The sequence below is a fragment of the Triplophysa dalaica genome, chromosome 2 (genome assembly GCF_015846415.1).
Source record: "Triplophysa dalaica isolate WHDGS20190420 chromosome 2, ASM1584641v1, whole genome shotgun sequence".
Lineage (NCBI taxonomy): Eukaryota > Metazoa > Chordata > Actinopteri > Cypriniformes > Nemacheilidae > Triplophysa > Triplophysa dalaica.
In genome coordinates this window covers 12,921,933-12,945,564 of record NC_079543.1, presented here as the reverse complement: position 1 = coordinate 12,945,564, position 23,632 = coordinate 12,921,933, and the positions used below count along the sequence as shown (strand labels likewise).

At 36.4% G+C, this 23,632-nt stretch overlaps 1 protein-coding gene across 1 annotated transcript in view; it reads right to left on the bottom strand.

The window, feature by feature from the left end:
• Window positions 1-4: 4 nt before the first annotated feature.
• The window catches only part of pibf1 (progesterone immunomodulatory binding factor 1), a 29,005-nt gene continuing 5,377 nt past the window's right edge, over window positions 5-23,632 (bottom strand). Inside the window, exons 10-18 of the mRNA XM_056772501.1 lie at window positions 22,260-22,358; window positions 15,474-15,639; window positions 14,561-14,711; window positions 12,891-12,981; window positions 12,672-12,774; window positions 6,380-6,510; window positions 4,869-4,953; window positions 600-773; window positions 5-238 (exon numbers count right to left, since the gene is read on the bottom strand). Coding sequence (XP_056628479.1) covers window positions 185-238; window positions 600-773; window positions 4,869-4,953; window positions 6,380-6,510; window positions 12,672-12,774; window positions 12,891-12,981; window positions 14,561-14,711; window positions 15,474-15,639; window positions 22,260-22,358 — 1,054 coding nt within the window. The 3' untranslated portion in view covers window positions 5-184. The remainder of the gene's footprint in view (window positions 239-599; window positions 774-4,868; window positions 4,954-6,379; window positions 6,511-12,671; window positions 12,775-12,890; window positions 12,982-14,560; window positions 14,712-15,473; window positions 15,640-22,259; window positions 22,359-23,632) is intronic.

The following is a 23,632-nucleotide window of genomic DNA, read 5'->3' as shown; positions in this document are numbered from 1 at the left end:
TAACTGCATTAAAGCGATTTAATACCAAGGGAAAAAAAGAATTAATTGTCTGTGTCCTTGAAGGCTACATAAAGACACGCAAACTTGTGTAACTAGTTTTGTAATAAGTCGTCTAATAGCTAAAACATGCTTTCATCAGGGATTGCATGACATGTTACGCTCTTAAACAGGTTGAACAAGTCTATTATTTGGTTTTCCGTTTAAGTTTTCTGTACCAATCTGGAACTTCTTTATTGGTCTGTAAGAAGAAAGAAAAATGAGTTAAATATTTGCTTGGAGGAAAAGTTTCATACAAATGTGTCAAACGTTTGTGTGGGTCTAGAAAGAAGTATGAGGCTAAATGGCAACCTAAGTGGCAAGCTAAATAAATATTGACATAAAAGTTACAAAAGCTGTCACTGGGGTAGTAACCTGTCCAAAAGCACACCTTTGTACCTATAGAGTTCCTATTAGTGCCTTAACAGATACTTTGGTACCAAATATATGTACCTTTTTAAATAGTGACATCCCCGTGTCAGCTCTGTGCCTTTTTTATGATGGTGTGAGTCCAGAAATAGAATTTGAAAGGCTCTCTACATGGACAGGCAGGTAAAACTTACAAACACTGTGGGTTTGGGACCATGGTTATATTGCTCCTCATCTGTGTTTTTTAATTGTCTCTGTCTGTGAACCGCTGTACCATCCGTCTCAAGCTCAGGTAGGGAAAGAGAGACATGCTCACCAGGCTGCTGTGAGCGCATGCTAATCAAGACTTGCTTCATCACAGACAGTTCCTTCAACAGAGTAAGAACAAATCAGTTTTAGCTCCACGGTTAATGATCTAACCTTCGTCCCACAAAAAACATCTTCTTGATAACAGGTATTAGAAGTCAAAAGTTTCTAAAGTGATTGGATTGCAGCCTTGTTGTTCCAGAAGTGCTATGACCTTAGGCAGGTGAATTAACTTTTGAAACTATGGACAGTGATGGATCACACAACCTAATATTTGGTGTATTTCTGCATGTTTGAATTGCGACACACACATGAAATTTTTTGTTTTAATTCATCTGTACATATAAACAAGACCTTTTGTGCATAAATTATTTTTGTTTTAAAAGAATTCATACAAATTTGTATTTAATTTTTTAAATCTGTGCCCTGAAAGTACCTATGCGAAGCACAAGGCTCTACTTCTGTAAATACTTCTGAATCAATGGGAGGATACGCCCTCAAACAACACAGCTTTTTTTCACTGCTCTGAAATAATTAGTGTAATTCTGTTCGGAGAATTGTGAGAACAGATAAAAGTTTACAGAAGAATAGTTGTGTACACAGATTACTAAAACAGAAAAAAAAGAATGATCCAATTTCTTATAATTGTTTTAGTTGTCATCATTGCATTAAGACAGTAAGGATGTAAGGTTGCCTGACAACACTGAATAGAAGAAAAAATACATAAACTACTTAAAGTAATGACAAGATCTGGAATTATTTGCTATAGATTATCTGGTTTTGTACTGTAGAGTTGCAAACAATTCAAATACTTGCTGACAACTGTATATTAATACATCAGTTAATGTTTGTTTAAAAAACCTTGCGTTCAACCACAGTCTTGTCTTAACTACAATTTATTAGTCATTTGTGGCTGCAGTTAATGGATCTCTTCAAGTTTTTACCTGACTTAAGTGAATAAATTAATTATGCTCAAAGATCACAGGAGAAGAGCAACTTCTTGTTTCAACATGTTGAAAAAACCATGGACAGTAAATCTTCTTCTTTAAAGAAAAGCAAAGGAAGGTGACAGATATGGACTCTAAAAAGTAATTAATGTGCCTTAGTAAATATCCCAAAACAAATTTATAGTTATATTAACTTTAACAAATTATTTCAATGGGACATATTGTGATGTGTAAAAAAATGTGACAGTGACAAAACCCAACAGTTAATTTCTCTAAAATGTACATATATTATTTAAGTTTATTTAATTAAACAAATAAGTATTTCATTAAAATATTTTTATATACACTTAATATTTTTGTTGAATTCTAATAGATACATTTGAGTTTTGTAGATTTACTTAATTTGTTACTTAACATTTACACAATTTGAACAATATATTTTATTAATTTCACAGCTTTAAAATTTACAAAATTTGAGTGAAAAATCTTCTAGAATAAACCCTTTCAGGAAAGGTTTCAGATATTCAATGGCATGCCTCAAAAGTTATAAGCACAGAAAAAAATGTTATTTTCACTTGTTAAAAACAATTTAAAATATAAAACAAATAAAAAAAATTTTGAACGATCTAAAACATCTCCTGCTGCTACACGGCAGTTCAGTGGTCAATGTGAATCAGCCTGATCCATAAGAGTCATTCAATATTTCTATTTATCACTGTATGGCCTTATGCCCTGGTATGCTAAAAAGTGCCAGAGAGGAGCAGCTGTCTGTAAGGATTGCATGCTTTCTGCCAACATGCCACTGGAAGTTGTGAAGTCGGCACAGTGTGTGCCAGCAGTATTTGGTTGAAAATAGCTCCAGATTTCACCAGAGCTTAATCAGTTACGCCCTGCCTTTGGAGGATGCAATAGAAATGCAAATAAAGCTAACCTTTTCAAAACAAAACCAATACGATTGCCGGTTTAGCAGTTCATACCATACCTTTCAAAACACTACATTCAAAACACATGGGTCAGGAAGATTTGGTGTCTCGCATCAGATCCTTACAATGAGGCAATCTAATAGATGTCTGTCAGAAAACCACAGGCACTCTTGCAAAGTTATGACTAGTCCGACGACTTGAGCATGGGAAACAGTTGACCTGAGAGACTGGATTTTCTAGTTAGCGAGTGTACCTCAAACACTTGATGATCAGGCTGTGGTGAAATGTTAAGGCATTCGAAACAAAGCTACAAATCCATTGATCGGTTTCTAGAGCCACATTTGCCCAAGAGGCCTTTTAACAGGGTGATGACTTGTTTAGACAGTGCGGATACATGTACTGTAACTGCTGTTTAAAATGTAAGGGCTGGATGATAGATGACAATGAACATGGACACACCTAGTGCGTGTGTCTTGCTCTCAAACTTGTATGGACACTTTTAATAGACAATGTATGTAAATTAAAAAAAGGTATTGTGTATAACCAAATATAATATGTGTAATGTGTGAGTTTTATATTTTATATGCCTTATACCTTCAGATCGAAGAAAAACTAGTGTACGGCAAACATGTCTAGACACCTTTCACAGCAACTTTAAAAATTATTTTTCTTGTCCATGGTATTTAGAGTTTTTGCCCAGAACAGTGAAATGCAACAAGCTACAATGGATTAGTAGCTTCTATTGTGTTTTATATCGTGTGTCGCTCTGTAATTTGGACAAATATAAATATTCACATTATTATTATTTATAATTTCTTCATATTGTTTATTTTGAATTCAATACTTTTATTATCAATGGTGGTAATTATTTAAATTTTATTTAATCAAAATGTATTAAATTATCTAAAACTCGCTGCATGATTATTTATGTTACAATAAAAACGCTTTCAGAATATGCCATTTTAGGTTCAAAATTCTTGTCTTGGGCAAGAAACAATGTCAATATATGTTGTTTCCCAACAAGTAAAATTAGCATGTTTTACGATGTGTGTGATGTCATTGAGAAATGCGGAAGTAGCGAGTGACTTCCACAAACAAGAACGTCAACAAACAGTGTGTTTTGTACTGGCTGTCGTATCGTCACAATGAATGATTTGCTAGTTTAATGCTCAAAGTACTCACTGGGTTGTAAAGCACATCCGATACAAGCATTAATCTATTATCACTCTTTTGTGATACCTCATAAAGGCTGAAGTATTGTTGCCATATCTCAACGAACCATTCCCTAATCAAATAATAGTTTTTTTTTCTTTTTGCATTGTTTGAAAGCTCCGTCTGTGCTCCTATTGGCAATGACAACCCGTTGTGAAGGACGAGGGAAATAATGCTAGTTTATCTGTTGAAACGTTGTGAAGGGTTGCAGACGCAATGCTGGTAGTCGTATACAGTACTATGATAAACTATACAGAACGAAACAATCAAATCTTGTATTCCGACGCCACTTATGAATTATGACGACAAACAAATCCTGTCAATTTGGCTGAATTTATGTAGAGTAGTCTAAAGGAGGGAAGGGTTGTCAAGACAGATTGTCTGCGAACACCTGCGATATGTAGCATTTCTATCCAGTTATTATATGCTTTACGCATTTACCATAAACTACATCAGAAGTATAGCTGGTTTTAATAACCTTTAATTAGGTTAAAAAGCCCGTCACACCACTGACAAAAGATTCAGCCAATCAGTTCAATGCAAGCCAATACAAATTCTCTAACATAGTGGGGAATGTTTAAAACACTGGTGATGAGATTTCTTTTTTACATGGAAATGCCACTGCAATTGCAGAATGACACATTAATGTAATGTAATTAACATAATACAACAAACATATCATTAAATGAAAACCAGAGACGGCACTTAATGTATGGCTCAAAATATGGCAGCTTAATCATGTGTACGACTGTCTCCACCCAAGACAAATGTAACTGTAATTCATTCATCACTGTGGGATGCACAATACATGACACACCCAAATTTAAATGTTGGGTTGGAAGCGACTCAGAATAACGATAAAAAAGTAAGGAAATAAACTGTGTAATTGGAGTATATTTATTAAGTAATAAAAAGGTTGTTTCCAATCAACATTGCCTTATATGTTTAGTATGCTAAAACATAAAACAGGGTGCATTAGGTAGATCACAATATTTTTTCTAAAACACATGAGATGCCACTGAAGAGAGTGAATTAGCAATTGTGCTGGTTTTTAATCTGCCGACGCATCACTTACCTCTCTGTGGTTCAGGAGCCTTTCCAGATCAGCTGCCATGTTATTTTTCACCTGCAGCAATGCAGTCTTTTCTTTTCGCAGTGCTCTGGAAAAATTAACATACACACATAATTAATAATATAGTCTAATCTAGGCCCTAGTCTGCTAGTGATAGCAAATACATTCAAACAATAAAACAATAAAATACTAATCCATATGCATGTAAGGTTAAATATTCACCCACGTCAGGGTGAGTTGTCAGTACAGTACATTCGTAGAGTAAAACTGCATTCCAACACAACAAATGTGTATGTCAAACACACTGAATGAGTGATGAAAAACATAGTCAAAAGGCTTTTCTGTTTTTTTCTAGGTATTTAGCTCAAAGTGTAAAACCTGAGAGTCCATTTACGCAGAATTGAGCATCAAGCTGTGAATGAACTCACAACTACAGGCCTTGACAGAAGCAGTTAAGCAAACACTGATAAAAAACCCTTCAAATAAAACCATTGTGAAATCAGCGACCCATGCATAAATGGCATACACCTCACTGACTCCTCAACACCTGTCTGTGCTGAACCTGTCATGCTGATCTGGACTATGTTTCCTATTTCCTTTAGTGAGGACTTAGGTTTGTCTCCGGTGTTAGACGTTCCTCTGTCTCAGTTTAACTTGTGTGTACAGTTTGCATAAAAGGAGTTTAAGCGAGAGGGGGATGGGGGGAGATTATACCTGTCATTGATATGCGATTTAGCCAACAAAAGCTGCGCGCGCACACACACACACACACACAGACACAGACACATACACTCAGAGCTGTCAGGTGTGCATGGCTTCTGACCTTTATCTGCAGGTTGATAACTCTTGCTCTCGAATGAGATTAAACAGAAGATATTTCACATAATGACTTATCTTTTTCTCACCCAGTTTATGTAACAATAACATTTTCGAGTATAATATATATAAAACTTTAAGCTTTTTCTCAGAAATGACCTTACCACGCCTTCATAATTTAATGGTTTATGAAATGTCTTTTATGCATACCCTCTATTGTTTCTATTTTAATCCCATTGTTGATTGTTTTAATACAATCATTAACATATAAAGTATGAAAATCTATCATAAATGAATCACTTAAATACTGATTATTTTTATTATCATTTTCAACTAAACACAACTTTTTTTTGCCACACAAATCTGCGTTTGTTTTTTACCTTTTAGTTAGTGAAGAGAACGCTTGAGAAAAATCCATTAAATCGGAACCATTATTTGTTCATTTTTTGTGATTATTTTTGTTAATACATATATTATAAATACGCACACCTGTGCTATATGCATACCCACCTGTGCTATACATAGAACACATCTGCCATGAACACGGACGTAAATGTATTCAGGAACCATTGCAACCATTGTTAGAACAACAATAAAGACTCTGTCTACATCCTTTCAAAAGCTTTGTTTTAATGACTGGATCATGCTGTGACAGAAACATGTGCGATGATGATGTTTGTGTTTGTTTTTAGCCTTACCTTACTTCCTCTTCTAACTGTGCGAGACGCTCTTTCAATGCGTGGATCTGAGTGTCTCTCTGCCTTACGGTCTCAATCAGGTAGCTGTGCGGTTGCTGGGCTAGCTGAAGAAGCTTGTTAGCCGCCTTCAACTGGAAGACACAATAATTCAAATGGAAAGTTCACACAAAATTACTTGAACTTACATGGACAGATCAACCAAAAATAACAATTCTGCCATCATTTACTCACCCTCGAGTTATTCCATATCTGTAAAAATGTCTTTGTTCTGATGAACACAGAGAAAGATATTTGTAAGAATGTTTGTAACAAACAGTTCTTGGCAACTATGGACTAGTATAGCAGGAAAAAATGGTAGTCAAAAGTGCCGCAGACCTGTTTGCTTTCCTACATTTCTCAAAATATCGTCTCCTGTGTTCAACCGAACAAATAAATTCATAAAGCAATTTTTCCTATTTTGGTAATCAATGATGTCCAAGAACTATTTGGTTACAGAATTTTCATTTTTGGGTGAACAGTTCCTTTAAGGTTGTCAGCTATCATTATGTAGAGGCTGGTTTAGGGGTTAGTAGTTACTAACGTAAATGTACAAACTACATTTTCCCAATTAGGCATAAAAAAGCACAATGTTTGTTGCTGTTATTGTTCCTTATAGCTTGTCTACACCAGACACGATGCAACATGACAATCTGCTTGTTCTTGAGGGGTTTGTCGCGTCGCACCGCGCCGCATCCAGTGTGGATTTAATTTGAAATTATAATGGGTTCTATTGCGTTTCAAATGTGTTTTGTCGTATTGTACCCCGCCTGTCGCATCCGGTGTGCACACCCTGTTATTACATGGGCTCTGGAATACTTGATTCTGATTGGCCACTTGCAACATTCCAATATATGTTATTCCAAGATAACAACCACCTAAAAAGGTCGACTGGGTTCTTTGAATAATTACAAATAAATTAAATATAGGCTATATACCCAATTAAACACAAATGATTAAACACTTAAACATTGTCGTGGCTGTGCATTATCCCTTGAAAAAAAACTAAACAGGTTATACAATACAATCTAAAGAAAAGTATTTTTCATCTGCCATTCAAAAGAAAAAATGAAATCTCTATAAGCAAAGCCTTCAGTCAGCGACTTTAAGAGGTGATGAGATTCAGTGCATAAAACAGAAGATGACATCTGGACATGTTCACAGGTGAGCTCTTACTATCTTTGGCAGCAAACGTCTGTGCTGCATTTGCAGGGTGGGGCTCCTGATGTCTGCATGCAACGAGAGGCTGCTGCCGTGTGGGTGGCTAAGTGAGCAATCTGAGGAATTTTTGTAAAGAAAACTTGGTTTTCTTTCGAAGCAATTTCAGAAAGACACAAAAAGTATCAATCCGTCATGTCTGACACAGGTAAGGTCCGTTTGCCAACAGTGGAGGCCACCTTCATAGTACACTCATTACCATTGCTCAACAGCTGCTCGGATTGGCTGTGGCATAACCCGAGTGTGCGTCTGATACGGCAAAAGAACAAGAGCAATCGCATCAGTCCTGCTTTTTTTATTCCGCACCGTGAGAATGTGAAAGAGATAAAACACGCGTCTGGTAAACGTGATGTGTGTACACAGGGTACAGAAGCACGGGCCAAATACAATACATCAACACGCAGATGATTCAGGGCCTTTGTGAGAGCTTCAAGCATGACAGTTACGGTCTACTATGATCTTTTTATGAATGTTTAAAACAGCAATGAAAAGAAAATCCTTGCAGCTCAGATGTTATGTCTGAAGTGAAGTATTTATTTAGACAGGAGGCAAGTTACTTGTTTCTCGGGTCAATTTAGTTTACTTCCCTGTAAGTGCGGTGTGCCAGAACAAATGATCACGCAACCAAACCGTTTTTTCACAGCACCTTTCTTTTTAAGACAATGATAATCATGATGACCAACCATGTATCATTATTACTTTTAAACTGAGAGGATCTGTTCATCCATTCATGAATCATTTCACCAAGAACAGTGTGCGCCAGGGTAAAAATGTGGTGTAGGAGGGCAGAACAAGCACAGACTTGTGATGCTACTTTATTAAAACTTTATCCTTACTTACCCAGAGACGGTCTCTATCAGCTACATAGCACTTCATCTGTATTTGACATTACCCATGGGTTTTAAGTAGATTTTTGGAATCTCTACAAACTTGACCCGACCTGACTATGAAACCGTGATTCAGTCAGTGCCATATGTATGACATCAAGAAACTATTATTTTGACTGGCAACTGTAAAACAAAATAGAAGGTGCAAAGCTCTAATGTCAGATCGGTCTATGAGCCAGACAAAAAGAAGAGAAGGGATCGAATTTTGGCTTAGGCATTACAGAAGAATTATGGAATCCTTTATGCAGGTGTTATCCATTCCAGGTAAAGTTAGTTATAATCCAGGATTAATTCCTTGACCTTCCTAAATCATCTTTGAAACCATTCAGATCAAAGAAACTATGCAGTATTTCCCCCTCTGCTTTATAGAGGGGTTGGACAAAATAAAACAAGCATAAATAAATAAATAAATCAACTATTGTGGGGTGAAAAGCTTAATAGCCAAACTGTTTTGTGTTTTTTAAAAGCAGTCTTCACAAATATGAGAAGAGTGAGCAACAGGTTCCCTGCTTCAACAGATTTCTTTTATTCAAGGAAAATGTTCAACCAACACCTTATGAATAACGAGATATCACTTTTTTCCTGGTCCCCAACCTGTATGGTATTAAAAATTAATCTTTATTTATCATTTTACTTGGTAAAGTAATCTGGGTAACATTTTAGCAAGAGATATACTCTTAAAACTAAAGGTGCTTTAGAAGAACCTTTTTTGTCTAAGAACCATTCGTTTCACTTTCTGTTTCAAGAAAGGTTTTGTTGCTAAAAAGAAAGGTTCTTCAGATTCTAAAAAGCATTGAAAAAGATGGTTCTTTAAAATAAACTTTAACTGAAATTTTCTTTGTGGCACAAAAATTAGTGCCTTGACTTTTAAAGAATGTGTGAAGCTTTCTGTGAGTCTGAAGATTTGCCTTCTGGTTAATTTTACGAACCGGAGGTAGGGCTACAGTTGTATACCTCTAGAAAAGATATCATCCTAAGACTGCATCAGTGTAGATAACAGTGACTCATAAGTTCCAGGGTTTCCCCATCTTTCCATGGTCTACCCAATGCTATCTAATCTATAGGTTTTTGGGTGAGCCTGACACAAAAAGTCAAAGATTCTGATATTGTGGAGTGCCTCTGATTAACTATGTTCCGGTGCAAATTACAGTGTTATCACAAGTAATATACAATTTGACATGTTTTTACTAAACGCTAAGTGTTTTTCTTTATTATAGGCAATATATCCTCCTATCTAGGTGACAGTTAAAGTGCTATTAATCGCCTACTGAAACAGATTACATGGTCTAACTGACTGCTCCACAGTGCAAGGTCTAAAGTGTCTAGAAGCTTCTGTAGATTTTTAAGAAACTTAAATTGGCAACTTACTTTGGTTGCATAAAAAGAAGTATTCACCCTCTGCAGTGGTATTGTTTTACATTAAACTTTAACAACTTAAACAAGCTCAAAGCCACAGAAATGGACCATCATCCACAGAAACTTATGGGATACGTATGGCTGGTTTGGTTTGTTTAACTTCATGTTATGAACAAATCTATATGACATCTAACCACCATGAGACCCATTTAAATGCCTATTAAATTGCTATTATTGTACTTCAATGACATACGCGATCAGTCTGTGTAGCACCATGAGCCAAACAATAGGGTTGGGGAGTAGTTTTGGGAGATTTCCCATTAAATCTTTAAAGGAGTCATATGACATGGCTAAAACGAATATTGTAGTTTGTTTTAGATGTTATTCAATGTGTATACACGATTTAAAGTTCATATTTGTATCTCCTCTTTGCCTCGCCTCCCTGAAATGTTCAGATTGCATAGTGATTGGTCGAATACTGCAAGCATGTGACGGAAATGTAATGCCTCTTACCATATTTGGAACATCAGGTTCCAATGCAATTGTACTGACAGGTATGCCCACCTTATGCATCTTTTTTCCAATCTTAATTTTTTTGCAATTTTACGTGTCTAATACATGCATGGGGAACTTATAACACACCAAATTCACAGAAAAACACGTATTAGTGCCACATGACCCCTTTAAACACTTTCCTCCCTTTGCCACTAGCTCATGAAGCTCTGACTGGGAAGCACCCAACAGTTGTTCCATTACAGTCTCTCCCATCTCAGCCTCTGGCTCCAGCTGTCAATGGTCTCTTAGTGGCATCCTTCACAAGTCATCTTTCACAGTATGCTGTAGATTTAAAGTTCTGACATACTCTATTTCTGACTTTTTTGATTAGCTGTAATTGAGTAAATATTCAATAACTTGATATAACATAACATTTTTGTACCCATTCCATTCTACTGACTCTTAAAAAGTTGGACCTTCCTATACAGGGATACTTGCATTACAATCAAAGCAACCTATTGACTAAACAGAGCTCATTTTGACTGAACAATGCATTATCTCCCATTCAGCTGAAAGCAGAAGTTAAAATTTGTGTTATATTTAAGGGAGTATGTAACCTTGAACTCAAATTAGACATTCTTAATTTCTTATATTCTTATTATTATTGAATATTGCAATGTTTATTATGAAGATTACCCAATTTATAATATTTATTTATTTATTTATGTGCCTTCAAAATCTTTAATCAAGATCGAATTATCTGATTCTGCCCCTGATGATGTCTGATGGCATAAATTTAATGGCTTAGGCTTAAGCCCTACCTCAACTGTTATTTTTCCTGTTTGATTTTACACTTCACTTACACTACACTTCCCATATTCAATATTTTTAAGATACTACAAAACAGAACTAATTACATTTTCTTTTATAGATGTGTATAGCCAGAAAAGTGACAAATGTTTTTTTTATACACTCAGGGACAATTATAAACACTATAAGAAGTTTGCCAGTGGCACTGATGTATTGAAACCGTTTGATACTGGAAAGTCTTGTAACAGTGCAATTGTACAATCTTTTTGTTGCTTTGTATGTGAATTCACTATTCACAGTGATGTACATTAAGTGATCATCTAAAACTTAGCTGTAATGATTTACTCTACGACAGGGGTACAGAAATATAACCATATGAATCCATCAAAGTTAATTAAAATAAACAGAAAGTCAATGTCCCTGTTTGAATGTAAACACTGCAACTCAGTCTTCTTACTAAATGGTTCAAATGTTAGATAGTGTCCTCCAAACTCTAGGGGGATTTTGTTACTTGCCATTTTAAGCAAAGACGGTTGACTGTGGTTTTGTGGGGGTTTAACCATGGACTTATAATACAGACATATGCAAATGAAAGAGACATTATGTGAAAGTGAAAACTGAAAGCCAGTTAGGCATCGGAATGTCACAGGATTATAATACCATAGGCAATTAATTTAGAATTGAAATGACCAGCTTTATATTGATTTGCTGTTGGTCGGTTGTTTGGATGAACTATACATTATATTTGTAACACTTTACAGTAAGGTTTCATTTGTTTACATTAGTTAATGCATTAACTAACATGACACTAACAATGACCAATATATATTTTGAGAATGTATTAATCTTTGTTAATGTTCTCTTGGAACTGTTGGATCTTCAGTATTGACAGAAATGCACTATAATACATATAACTATGTCTTCCGATGTCTATCAACATACAATCGTCATGTTGTTCCTACAGTAGCCCTAAATGCACAAACTGCTCTACAGAGCGTGTTTTGTAAATATGTTATCTGCTTCTGGGAAAGAAGTTAAAACGTGACGACATCTTAGTCCTTTGTCAGCCCCCCTAGTGTTTCGAAAGGGAGGGGGGAGAGGTGGAGTGAGCCGCTGGTTGGAATTCGTAACCCCACCGCTAGATGCCACAAAAAATCACATAATGTTCCTTTAATATCAATACAAATATTCATGCTAACTGTGGTGTTTGGGGGGCTTTAGTTAACACCATGTCAAGCTCATAACATGCACGTATACAGTAAAAGGTCTGCTTTGGAAGTTACTCCCTTCAATACAGATGCTCTTTAGCCTACCTCGGGGCATATGTCAAAAACTGTCGTCAAAATATAACCCACTGAGATCACTTTCGCTTCATGAGTAAATTTAGTTCAAAATTATGCTTGTAGGTACAAACCCTAAGGGGTGGGTTATACAGAAAACATTCTAGCTACATGCTTTTCCCTGCCCATTTAAAGAGTGAAACGCAGCACCTCTTCAGAGATCTGACTGGTGTGTGTCGTCTGCCGCTCCAGGTCTCTCCTAAGCAGCGTGTTCTGTTTCTCCAGCTGCAAAATCCGGCGTGCCAAGTGAACGCTGTACAAACACACGTTCAGAAACCTATGATTAGGGTCTTGTAGACATAAATATCATCGACAAACACAAAGATGAGCTCCTGGTTTTCAGAGGCACGTGACCATATCACACTTCACCTTTGCTTCAGTCTTCTCTTAGCCGTTGTAGGAATGTTCGCACCATAACCATACGAAAACAGAACCCTCTCTGCCTCATCTTCATTCTCCACTGAAAGAAAAGGGGAAAACAAGGATTAAGAGTGTCATGCCTGGACCACCTAGCTAGCAACATGGCCAGAAGGCAGAGCACCATTACAAATATAAACATTTTTCTAGCTTCTTATGATACATAGGAAGGTTTCTGTATACACCAAAGTTTCAGGTGGTACTTAAAAAGATACAGATGAGGCATAGGGACTTCAAGTCATTACAACCAATGAAATAATTGAGATTATTAACCAAAATTAAAGACAATTTTGGAAAGAATAAAGCATAAGGAGAGATTGACTAAATAAGAACAAAACGCAACAATTTATAGTACAACAATATGGGAGATCGGTTACACTGTAGCTTAAAGGGATAGTTCACCCAAAAATGAAAAACCTGCCATCATTTACTCACCCTCGTGTCATTTCAAACCTGTATGACTTTCTTTCTGCTGCAGAACATGAAAGTAGATATTTTGAAAAATGATGGTAACTGAACAATGGTGGTACCCCATTCACTTTGATTTGGTTGGTGTCTGTACAATAGAAGTGAAGGGGTACCGCCAATGTTGCCAAAATTCTTAAAAATATCTTCTTTTGTGTTCTGCAGAAGAAGCTCGTTCAGGTTTGTCGTTGTCATTTTCTCATGTTGTTGGTCTGTTTTTAAGTAGTTGGAGAATGTCTGTGAGCACTGTCTGTAAATCAATCTCTGTTTGTTATGTTTATGACACACATTCATTCTGTAATACGTTTCAACTAAACTTGTAAAAAAAATACTGAATTTTTAGGGGAATATTATATCATTATATAGGTGACTTTGGTTTAATTTCAACTGTCGACTTGGGCTCTCCATTTGTTGCACATGTTATTGATGTATCATCATTTCATTTATTTCTTCCATTCACTATTTTCCTTTTCATGCATCTCTAAATGATGATTTTTCATCTGTATTTTAACTAATATGACTAAAAACCTGTTGTTACCGTGATATGCTTAAAAACCTGTTGTTAACCTCACAAATAAAAAAACTTTACTGGCCTTTCACATTACCTCAGTGTCATCATATTCAATAACAGGTTTATTTAAGGATAGAGCCCTAAGGGTGTTTTGTGAAAGCACTTTCAGCTCTGATTTAGTTCGGCATTTAAAACACGCAAAACAATTTTGCTGTGGAGAAAACAGACGAGCAGCGTATTTAACATGCTTCAAATGTTGACCTCATAATGGGACTTATTGTACTAGTAAATAATTACTGTCTTGTATAAATACGGTTTAGCAGCAGAACTGTTTCACAAACAGTTTTGCTTTACGTCATAACACAGATTCTTGGTAAGCATTCATCTGATCTATATATAAGTGTATATATATGATCTATAGGGAGTTGTCTTTATCAAAGTAAACTGGTTAACAGAAATGGTTTACGAGATGATGGCGATAAGGGATCAGAACGCGAAACGTAGTGAGCTGGACCCATAGGTATACCTGGAAACTGTTTGTCAACCTACAGTGCGCACAATGCAGAGCCCGATGTGGTCTTTGGTTTAAAACTATCTTTGTTCTTCAATTTCAATGACTGCAGTATGTTTTACACTCATGTCTTACTTTCTGCAGCCTGCATGGTTACATCATCCAGCTCCTTTTCCAATCGCTCGTACGTTTCCAATCGTGCCTGCTGTTCAGAATTCTGAGTTTGGAGTTCAGTTATGCGTTTCTCTGATGACGACTGCAGCCCGTAAAACTCTTTTGTTAGAACCTGCACAAGTTGATCAACAGAAGGACAAAGACACAAAGGCAAACTGAGTAACAAGGGTGGTGTCATAACATCCTGTTGCAAGGTTTTATGATCGACACAAATACGTGCAATCATTATTTCATATGGTGAGATGGGGTTCAACCTTTGTCTAGCCTTTGGTGTTCATATGGCAGCTTAGAGGAGACTGAGTAACCTTATATATTTCAGAATCACATAAAGATATGGCAAATTTGGAGTCAAAACTGAAAATGTAACTAAAATTACAGGAATATCCAGAAATGAATTTGCAGACAAAAAACTCACTGGGAAGATGATACACTTCAGGGTGAATGAATGTGTATATTGGGGAAATAAAAACAGTCATGATATGATAGAGTGCTGGGACTTTTCCTTTTAAAAGTACAATGAAGAAAAACAGGATGCGGCAGGTCTAGGTTATGGTTCGCTACAAATATATGGTCAAAAAAGAAAAGGAAAATATAATATGTTTTAACTACTTCGTTCAGAAAGTGGTGCTCTTTCAACACAACTGTTGCAGCAATATCATGAGATAAATGTTTACAAATAACAAATGTTAGAAAAAATTGCATAATTACTTAAACGTCTAGGGATATTTTCACTTTTCAATAAAACGTGGCAGAAGAAAGGTATCTTGTAGTGAGGCCAAATAAAAACACAATGGTTATGTTCTAGTGCACGCAGCATGATAATCTGTGGTATATGCATTTGGTCAAGATGTTTGTTTATTTTCTAGTGCCTTGCCTCTAGTTTTTTCTGGTGTTTTTCACACTCAATTTGACAGAGGCTGAGGTTCCTGGCTGTCTCCTCCTGGACCATCTGAGCACGCTCCAACTCAAAGGTTTTCAGCTTCACCAGGTTAACCAGCTCTGCCACCCTGCTGTCTGAACCCAGCTGCAACTGTCTGAACCTGGAAACAAGCACAGAAAGGGAAAATGTAAGCGCATTTACAGGTACATCTCAAATAATTTGAATATCATGAAAAAGGTCAATATTCAGTGAATCCCATTTATTAAATGATTCACTACACATAGAGTGAAATATTTCAAGCCTTTATTTCTTGAAATTTTGACGATTACGACTTACAGATAATGAAAACCCCAAATTCTGTGTTTAAGTAACATGGATTCTGTGCCTCTCCACTCTTCCCCCAGACGCTGGGACCTTGATTTCCAAATGAAATGCAAAATTGTACTTTGGTTCACTATGTTTTCTGAAGTCCACAGTCAACGCAGCCATCTACCAGTAAATGTTACAGTACTTCATGCTTCCTTCTGCTGACAAGCTTTATGGAGATGCTGATTTCATTTTTCCAACAGGACTTGGCACCTGCCCACAATGCCAAAGGTACCAAAAGCTGGTTCAATGACCATGGTGGTACTGTGCTTGGTTGGCCAGCAAACCCGCCTGATCTGAACCCTACAGAGAATCTATAGGGTATTGTCCAGAGGAAGATGAGAGACATCAGACCCAACAATGCAAATGACCTGAAGGCCGCTGTCAAAGCAACCTGGGCTTCCCTTACACCAGAGCAGTGCCACAGGCTGATAGCCTCCATGCCACGCCACATGCAGTAATTCATGCAATACGAGGCCCAACCAAATATTAAGTGCAAAGAAATGAACATACTTTTCAGAACATTTCTGTTTAAAATAACAATTTTTTTTGATATTATGTAACATTCAAATTTTCTGAGACACAGAATTTGGGTTTTCATTATTTGAAGCCATTAATTCTATTTTTTTTAGATGTACCTGTACTTTTACCCATTTTATTGCTAAGAATCATTAAAGTGAAACATGAAATTTATTTCATAACTTTGTTTTAGATTTACCACAAATGATTATAACAAATGAAAGAAAAATATTTAGCACAGCTGAATCTTTATACACTGCATGCTATTTTTTGTACAACAGTCTCTGCCTTGAATCACCTCAGTCTAAATTAAGTGATTACCAAATTTATATGGAATCAAAGCTTAGATGTGGCTGCCTCTGACGTGCAAGGGTTTATTTCCTGGGGCAGAAAGTAAATGTTTTATATATAAACCCCAAATCTCAACATGCCCGAACAGACTGAGTATCTGTTTGCATTCAGCTACAGATCGCTGAAGTATTAAACTTTTTTTTTTAATTGAGAGAGCCCCAGGGGTTTTGGTTGAAACTGTCACCACACCTATGAAGGGGCCAAACTGGCAGGTCAAGATTTCCCTTTTGTTTACATCTAAGCAACGTTGCAAGAAAATTACATAATTGTGATGACCAACACATTACAGAGAAAAATTGTGACAAATTGTATGTAATTCTACAGCTCCCAATCATAGATTGTTGAGTGAGATTGTGTGGGTATTTATTTGTATAAAGTCAATTAGGTTTATTTGTTTGCATAAATTCTAAAAAAAAGGTGAGGACACAGGCTGTTAGAACAGTTTGTTGTAAGGAGTGGTAGACTGGGACTAATGCAATTATATATACATAATTCATAATGAAAACATGCTTTAGTTTTTTTGAAACCCTAAAAACACAACAACTTAAAACTTTGATTCAGCTTCATTTGGTTTCTCAGCATGACGCAACGCTGTGCAACACTTATCTCTATTCCCCCCTCCCCCACGTCAATTTGCCAGCCCAAAATAGAGTTGCCGGACCATAGACTCGACCTCTCAAGTGCGAGGGGTAAGAGCGCATCTGTCATTTTTGCCCTCAATCCAGCTTCTCTGTGAATGTGAGCAATCTGTATCCCGGGGTTTAAAAACGCAGGGTATGCCCAACAACTGTGCACTGAGTATCTGCTAGTATGCAAGGCATGTGCCTGGAGCTCAGTGACACGGTGAGCCTCTGACATGGGCAAATAAGGGCTAACCATTCAAGAGGAAGGGGAGGGACAACAATATGCACTTCTAGACATTCATTTAACCACCTTTAAATATACTGGATATATATTAGAAATCTAAACAAATGGAGTAAAAGAAAGAAATTACATGAGAGCAAGTAAATGATAAAAGTATTTGGGTGAGATTAAAAAAAATATCTGATTAATCATGATAATAATAATAATAATATTTTTTCTGTGATTAATCATGATTAATCGCAAATAACATTAATGTTTTTAAATATACTTTTGCATTCTAATAGTTTCATATTTAATATCCAAATTAATGTAGAAACAACAGATTTCTTAAACAACATCATTTTATGAATGAAAGGCAATATTCTGCTATTAGTACTGCAACTGATGTCTCCATTAAACTGATTTTTTATTTTTACATTAATTATAGCCATTTAACATTGAATTACGGTATAACTGGGAGCTCTCATGTCTTACAGGTAGGAAATATACAGAAATTAAATTGAGTTTTCAAACACTTTACAGTCTTTAATGCTAAATTCTAATACAGAATTAAAGCTACTAAACACATTAAAATCCTCTTTTCTTTTGTTCTTTGATTAACATTAATGAAGGAAGTCACAGCAGCAGATTTAAGAGTGCGGCCCCTTTAAATATCTTTCTCTTTTCCTTAGTGCTACCTATTTTTTACTTACTTATTGTTCTTCCTGTTCTCATGTCATATGTATGTTTTTTATGTACCAAGAGCTTATAAAAAAAAAAACTCCTTGAATGTGTATACAGGATTTAAGGTTCTATCACGCTGTATTTTCCACATAACGTATCTCCTCTTTGCCCAGCCCCTCTGAAACACACAGATTTTTTACAAAGTTCATCGCTCTGTAAAGCGAGGTTTGCTATGATAGGCCAGCAAACCACTGTGTAGTGATTGGTCTAATACTGAAAGCGTGATGGAAATGTAACGCTTCCTACCATATTTGTAACATCAGGATCCGAAGCAATTGTACTGACAGGTATGCCCACCTTACTTGGGTATACATTTGGGCGGTAAAGTCAAATCATACCCCAAACTGACGTAGATTTGTTGGGGTGCGGTTACATGAGGCGTTTCAGGCAGGTCTGGGTGAGCATTTTCGATAGAATGCATCTTTTATTCTGACGCGTCCATTTTTGCAATTTTACGTGTCTTAAACATGCATAGGCAACTTATAACACACCAAAGACACAGAGAAAACATGTTTTCGCACCATATTACCACTTTAAGGTTGCTCGATATCAGCATCACCACCACCAAGCCTCCGACACTTCTTTCAAACTTTTTTAAACATGTGTTCCCTGGTAAATAATTATTCTGTGAATGAACCCACATCTACGTTTTAAGCAATCTGTGCCCATGTTGCATCATTTGTGAGCCTTAAGTGCGCGATGATGTCTTACGTCCCCGCCAAAGGAAGCAGTCGCTTTTAGCAACTTGTTAGCAACCGCCGTTTTAAAGGCACAATAAGGCTTTAAAAAATCACAAGTGGGTTATAATGGGTGTGTTTTAGGTAATAGAATGAAACGTGAAAATATTTAGAGGTTTTGTTTACCACAGACCTTATTTCGAGCGATTTACCCAAATCCTTTAAAAAAACCTATACTTTGGAGTGATAATAATAATAAAAAGGTTTAATTTGTATAGCACCTTTCCCAAGGTCAAGGGCACTTCACAATGACAAAACAATATAAGCAATCAAACAATACATAGATGGACAGTAGACATTAGCTATGTCCAGGAGATGCGGTTGCAGTTACAAACCATAGTAAAAATACAGATAGTAAGGTACAACAAACAATCAGATACAGCATTAAACCACAACAGTTTAAGAAGAAAAAGCTGATGACCGATAATATTGGTTAAACAGATATGTATTGAGTTTGTACTAAAAAATGTTATGTGCGGTTATTGACCGAAGACAGAAGGACAATGAGTTCCAAATTTTCAGAGCCATAACAGAGAAAGATCGAATGGCGAGATCTAGGAACACAAAGTTCCCCTACAGATGATCGAAGTAAACGAGAAGGAGTATTCTGAATATTTTGCAAAAGGGAGATGGAACGTGCAGGTAAGCCAAAAAAAGAGTGTCACTGTAGTCAAGGCGAGATGTAATAAATGCATGTACTAGTGATTCAGCATCTTTTGGGCTCATGAAGGGACAGAGTAAATTGATGTAGCTTCAAGGTCAATTTTAGGGGGGCTAGTTATGTTTTGTTACAGTTTGAGGACTGACAAGTGAAACTTCAGTTTTTGTCAAGTTCAAACTGAGAGAATTGGTGATAAACCAGGTTTTTAACTCATTGACAAATGTCAATAGAGTAGCAGTCTGGTGAATAGATATATCTGAATAAAGTCGGCCTAGGAGTGATACTGAAAACCATGGCGACATAATTTGTCCAAGGGGCATAATTTAAATGATAAATAATAATGGCCCTAGAACTGAGCCCTGTGGCACACCCTGTTTAAGAGGGACAGTGGGAGATTTGTAGTTATGCATGGTGATGTAATATTGTCTGTCCGTCAAAATGAAGAAAACCAGGCTAACGCAGCTCCCGAGATTCCAATCTCTGAGAGGCGCTTGAGTAGTAGATTATGAGATACAGTGTCAAAAGCTGAGCTAAGGTTGAGTAATAAGAATGACTAGAAAGAAGGAGGTTGTTTGTAACCCTTACTAATGCAGTTTCGGTACTGTGTTGCGAGCGGAAATCTGACTGAAATATACCAAAGTGTTGGTTGTGAGCTAGGAACTGAGTGCCAACAAACTTTTCCATGATTTTAGAGACAAATGGTAGGTTGAAGATTGGACGATAATTGGTGATGGAAGTCCTAAAAATGCTAACTCGCTTCTGGGTTTTGCATACAAAAATAGGTCACCTCCTCGGCTCCCTATAGACTGTATATAGAAAAGCAGCGGTTTAATTTCGAGATGGAACTGGCAGCAGACTGACAGTTGGAGGGGAGGAGTTAATGGATGTCCCACCTTAGCTGTCAAACTGACATCAGGAGTTCCAGTAAATGGAGGACCCTGGAATTGCATTTTTTAGATTTTGATTAAAGCACAGGTACATCACTTATAATAAAATCTGCATTGTTCCAAAATTTGGTTAAATGGTGACCCTAAATATTATGGAAATCAGTCACGGGTCTCTAGATATTGAAAAAAATACACAGTAGCCACCATAAATATCTAAATAATCTCCTTCATATATTACAAACTAAAGCACAATAGCCATTTCCTTGATCCTTAATGACTAAAATCACACCTACAACAACAGTCGTATAACTGCAAAAGATCTAAGTAGTAGATAATAACAGTTTCCATTTCACTAACTATATGTAGCATGCTAAAAAATTTGAGACCTTGCCATTTTGTCTAGGCTAATGATTTGACTGTAGGCACCAGCATAGCATGTCAAAATACAAAATGCAAATACCTGTTTTTTTCAAGCCAGTATAACATGTTTTCTCTCATCATTGGCATTAACCCGTCCTGTTAAAACCAAAGGCTAGAATCCTACATTAGCCTGTCAGAGACAAGCCAGTGACTCACTGCTTTATGTTCTTAGAAACGACTTTAAGCAGACTGTACTCGCTCTAGACAATTCACCCCTTAGTTTCTATTCGCTTCCATTTAGCACAGTCCACTGTCCAGAACCTGATACTGCTCTCATTCAAGTTAAGACACTGATCTTCACAGCGCAAACACGTGGAATCAGCTGTGTTTTATATTTATACAAAATGATTAACAAAAGGCATGTTCAACATCTCTGACACACTCGCTCAAAACCGTGGGAACATTTACTGTACGAAAAATGTCTCGGCCCCGAAAACAATTACAGCTATTATAACTACGAGGATAACTATCAGCATACTTTGAAATCTTGGCTTTGATTGTCTTTTGATTTGTCAGTGGAAGGTATTTGTTTCAGACAAGAACCAGTATTTACAAAGTAAAGCACTTTTTTTTCAGGAGACGGTGAAAGAGGCATGTCTTCTGATGTTGTTTCAAGTGCTTACTATTGTTTTTCTTTAACATCACAGTAACACCCAAACATCAGTACACCCACTTTTATTTACAGCGACAATATATGGTCCTGTCAGTCAACAGTTTACTCAAAGATTACTTGATTAGGTCTTTGAGGAATCCAGCCAAGCTTGAAAGGTTTGACTACGCAAGAAAACAAACAAAAAAGACAGACAAGAAAGGTCATTTTCACATGTATACGAAACACACGCGAAGACAAGAGCAACGATAGTGCAACGTTTTTATATACTTTGTGTTTTTGAAATAAAAACAAAATTCTGTTTTCATTGAAGTTGTATTTTTGTGATGCATCAAACTGTGACATTTGAACTGTAATGTGCATTCATACCGTAACGCACCGATTCCAAATGTTTATTTATAAAATTGCTATTGTGTTTTTAAATTCCACTGAACATTTAAAGTGGCATCTACTATTCTAGCACCGTAATGTAAGGGTTCCCACACATTCAGCTGTCACGCGTCTTTCCTCTGAACAATGAGTGTTGTTAAGAAATCCTCCACGTGTATTTGTTCATATTTTCAAACAGTGAATGAAAGGCTATCAGAATCCCATGACAGCCAGTAATTGTGATGTATATGTGAAAGGTGTGTATGAGCTCACTGATCTAAGAGCTGATCGTATTTGGTTTGGGCATCTCTCTCTGCATTCAAGGCTCTTTCTTTCTCAATGACTGCATTATCCCGGGTTTCACGGAGGTTTCTGAAAGAATAACAAATACATACTCAGCTGGGTAACAATACTGTGCATTATGCAGAAGAGATTATGGCATTAAGAAAGTGCTGATGTCCATTGCAGCACAGCCATTTCACACTATATAACCAGAGAAAATTGAACTCCATCTATTTATTACGTAATATAGCAAATTAAAACAAATGGTCTCAAGTCAACTTTATTAAATCCAAGTACATTAATTTCTTCAAAGCGGCATACTGTGTATTGAGGGTTTTTATTGTATTAGTTAGTTTGTGTGGAATCAAACCATTAATCTGGTGTTGCTAAAACCATTCTCCACTGGTTAGAAAACATAATCTATTGTTACTTGATACTGATAAATATTGCTCTTATAGGTGGAGCTTTACTTCGGTAAAATGTTCTTTGACAATGCCATTCCACAGCACAAAAGGCACATAAGAATTGCATAACAGTTTAACTTCTTTAAAAGTTGACTCATGTCAGATAACATTTTATTCTCATGACATAATAGTAATACAGCCAACTAATAAATATAATAAAAATGTTTTTTTTTTTTATTAATATGCTCAATGATAAAAATATTTTGACCCTGGCCACAGAGAGACAGATTTGTTAAATCAATTAATATAATTGAATAACAAACATAACACTGTGTAAAGATTTCCACACATTTAACATTAATGACTCCAATCTTTATCGTTACAATATAGTACTGTAGAAAAAGCCAACACAATCTCTAGCCAATAAAATATTTTAGATCTCGGCATTAAAAACTTCTAATATTAATACATTTAACTAATATTTTGATCATGTATGTGAATATACACTGTTTTAAAAAAATAAGGGAATACCTTAATAACACTATATTTGATCTCAATGAAGAAAATGTCCACTTTAAAATTCTTCACTTTGAAAACTCTTCACAACGAAAGCAAAAAACATAAACACATTCAGGGCAGGAATTAAAGTAATATCACAGTAAAAATAATGAAATACTGGCTGATTCAACTAAGTCAGTAATGTGCATGGCCCCACATGCCTGTATGGACTCCCAACAATGTCTGGGCATACTCCTGTTGAGATGGCACATGGTGTCCTGGAGGATGTCCTCCCAGGCTTGAATCACAGCATTAGTGAGCTCTTGGACAGTTTATGGTGCTGGACAGTCTATGGCTTCGGATACATGAGATCCCAGAGGTTCTCAACTGGATTTATGTCTGGGGAACATGAGGGCCAGTCAATGGCATCAATGCCTTCGTCATCCAGAACCTGCTGGCAGA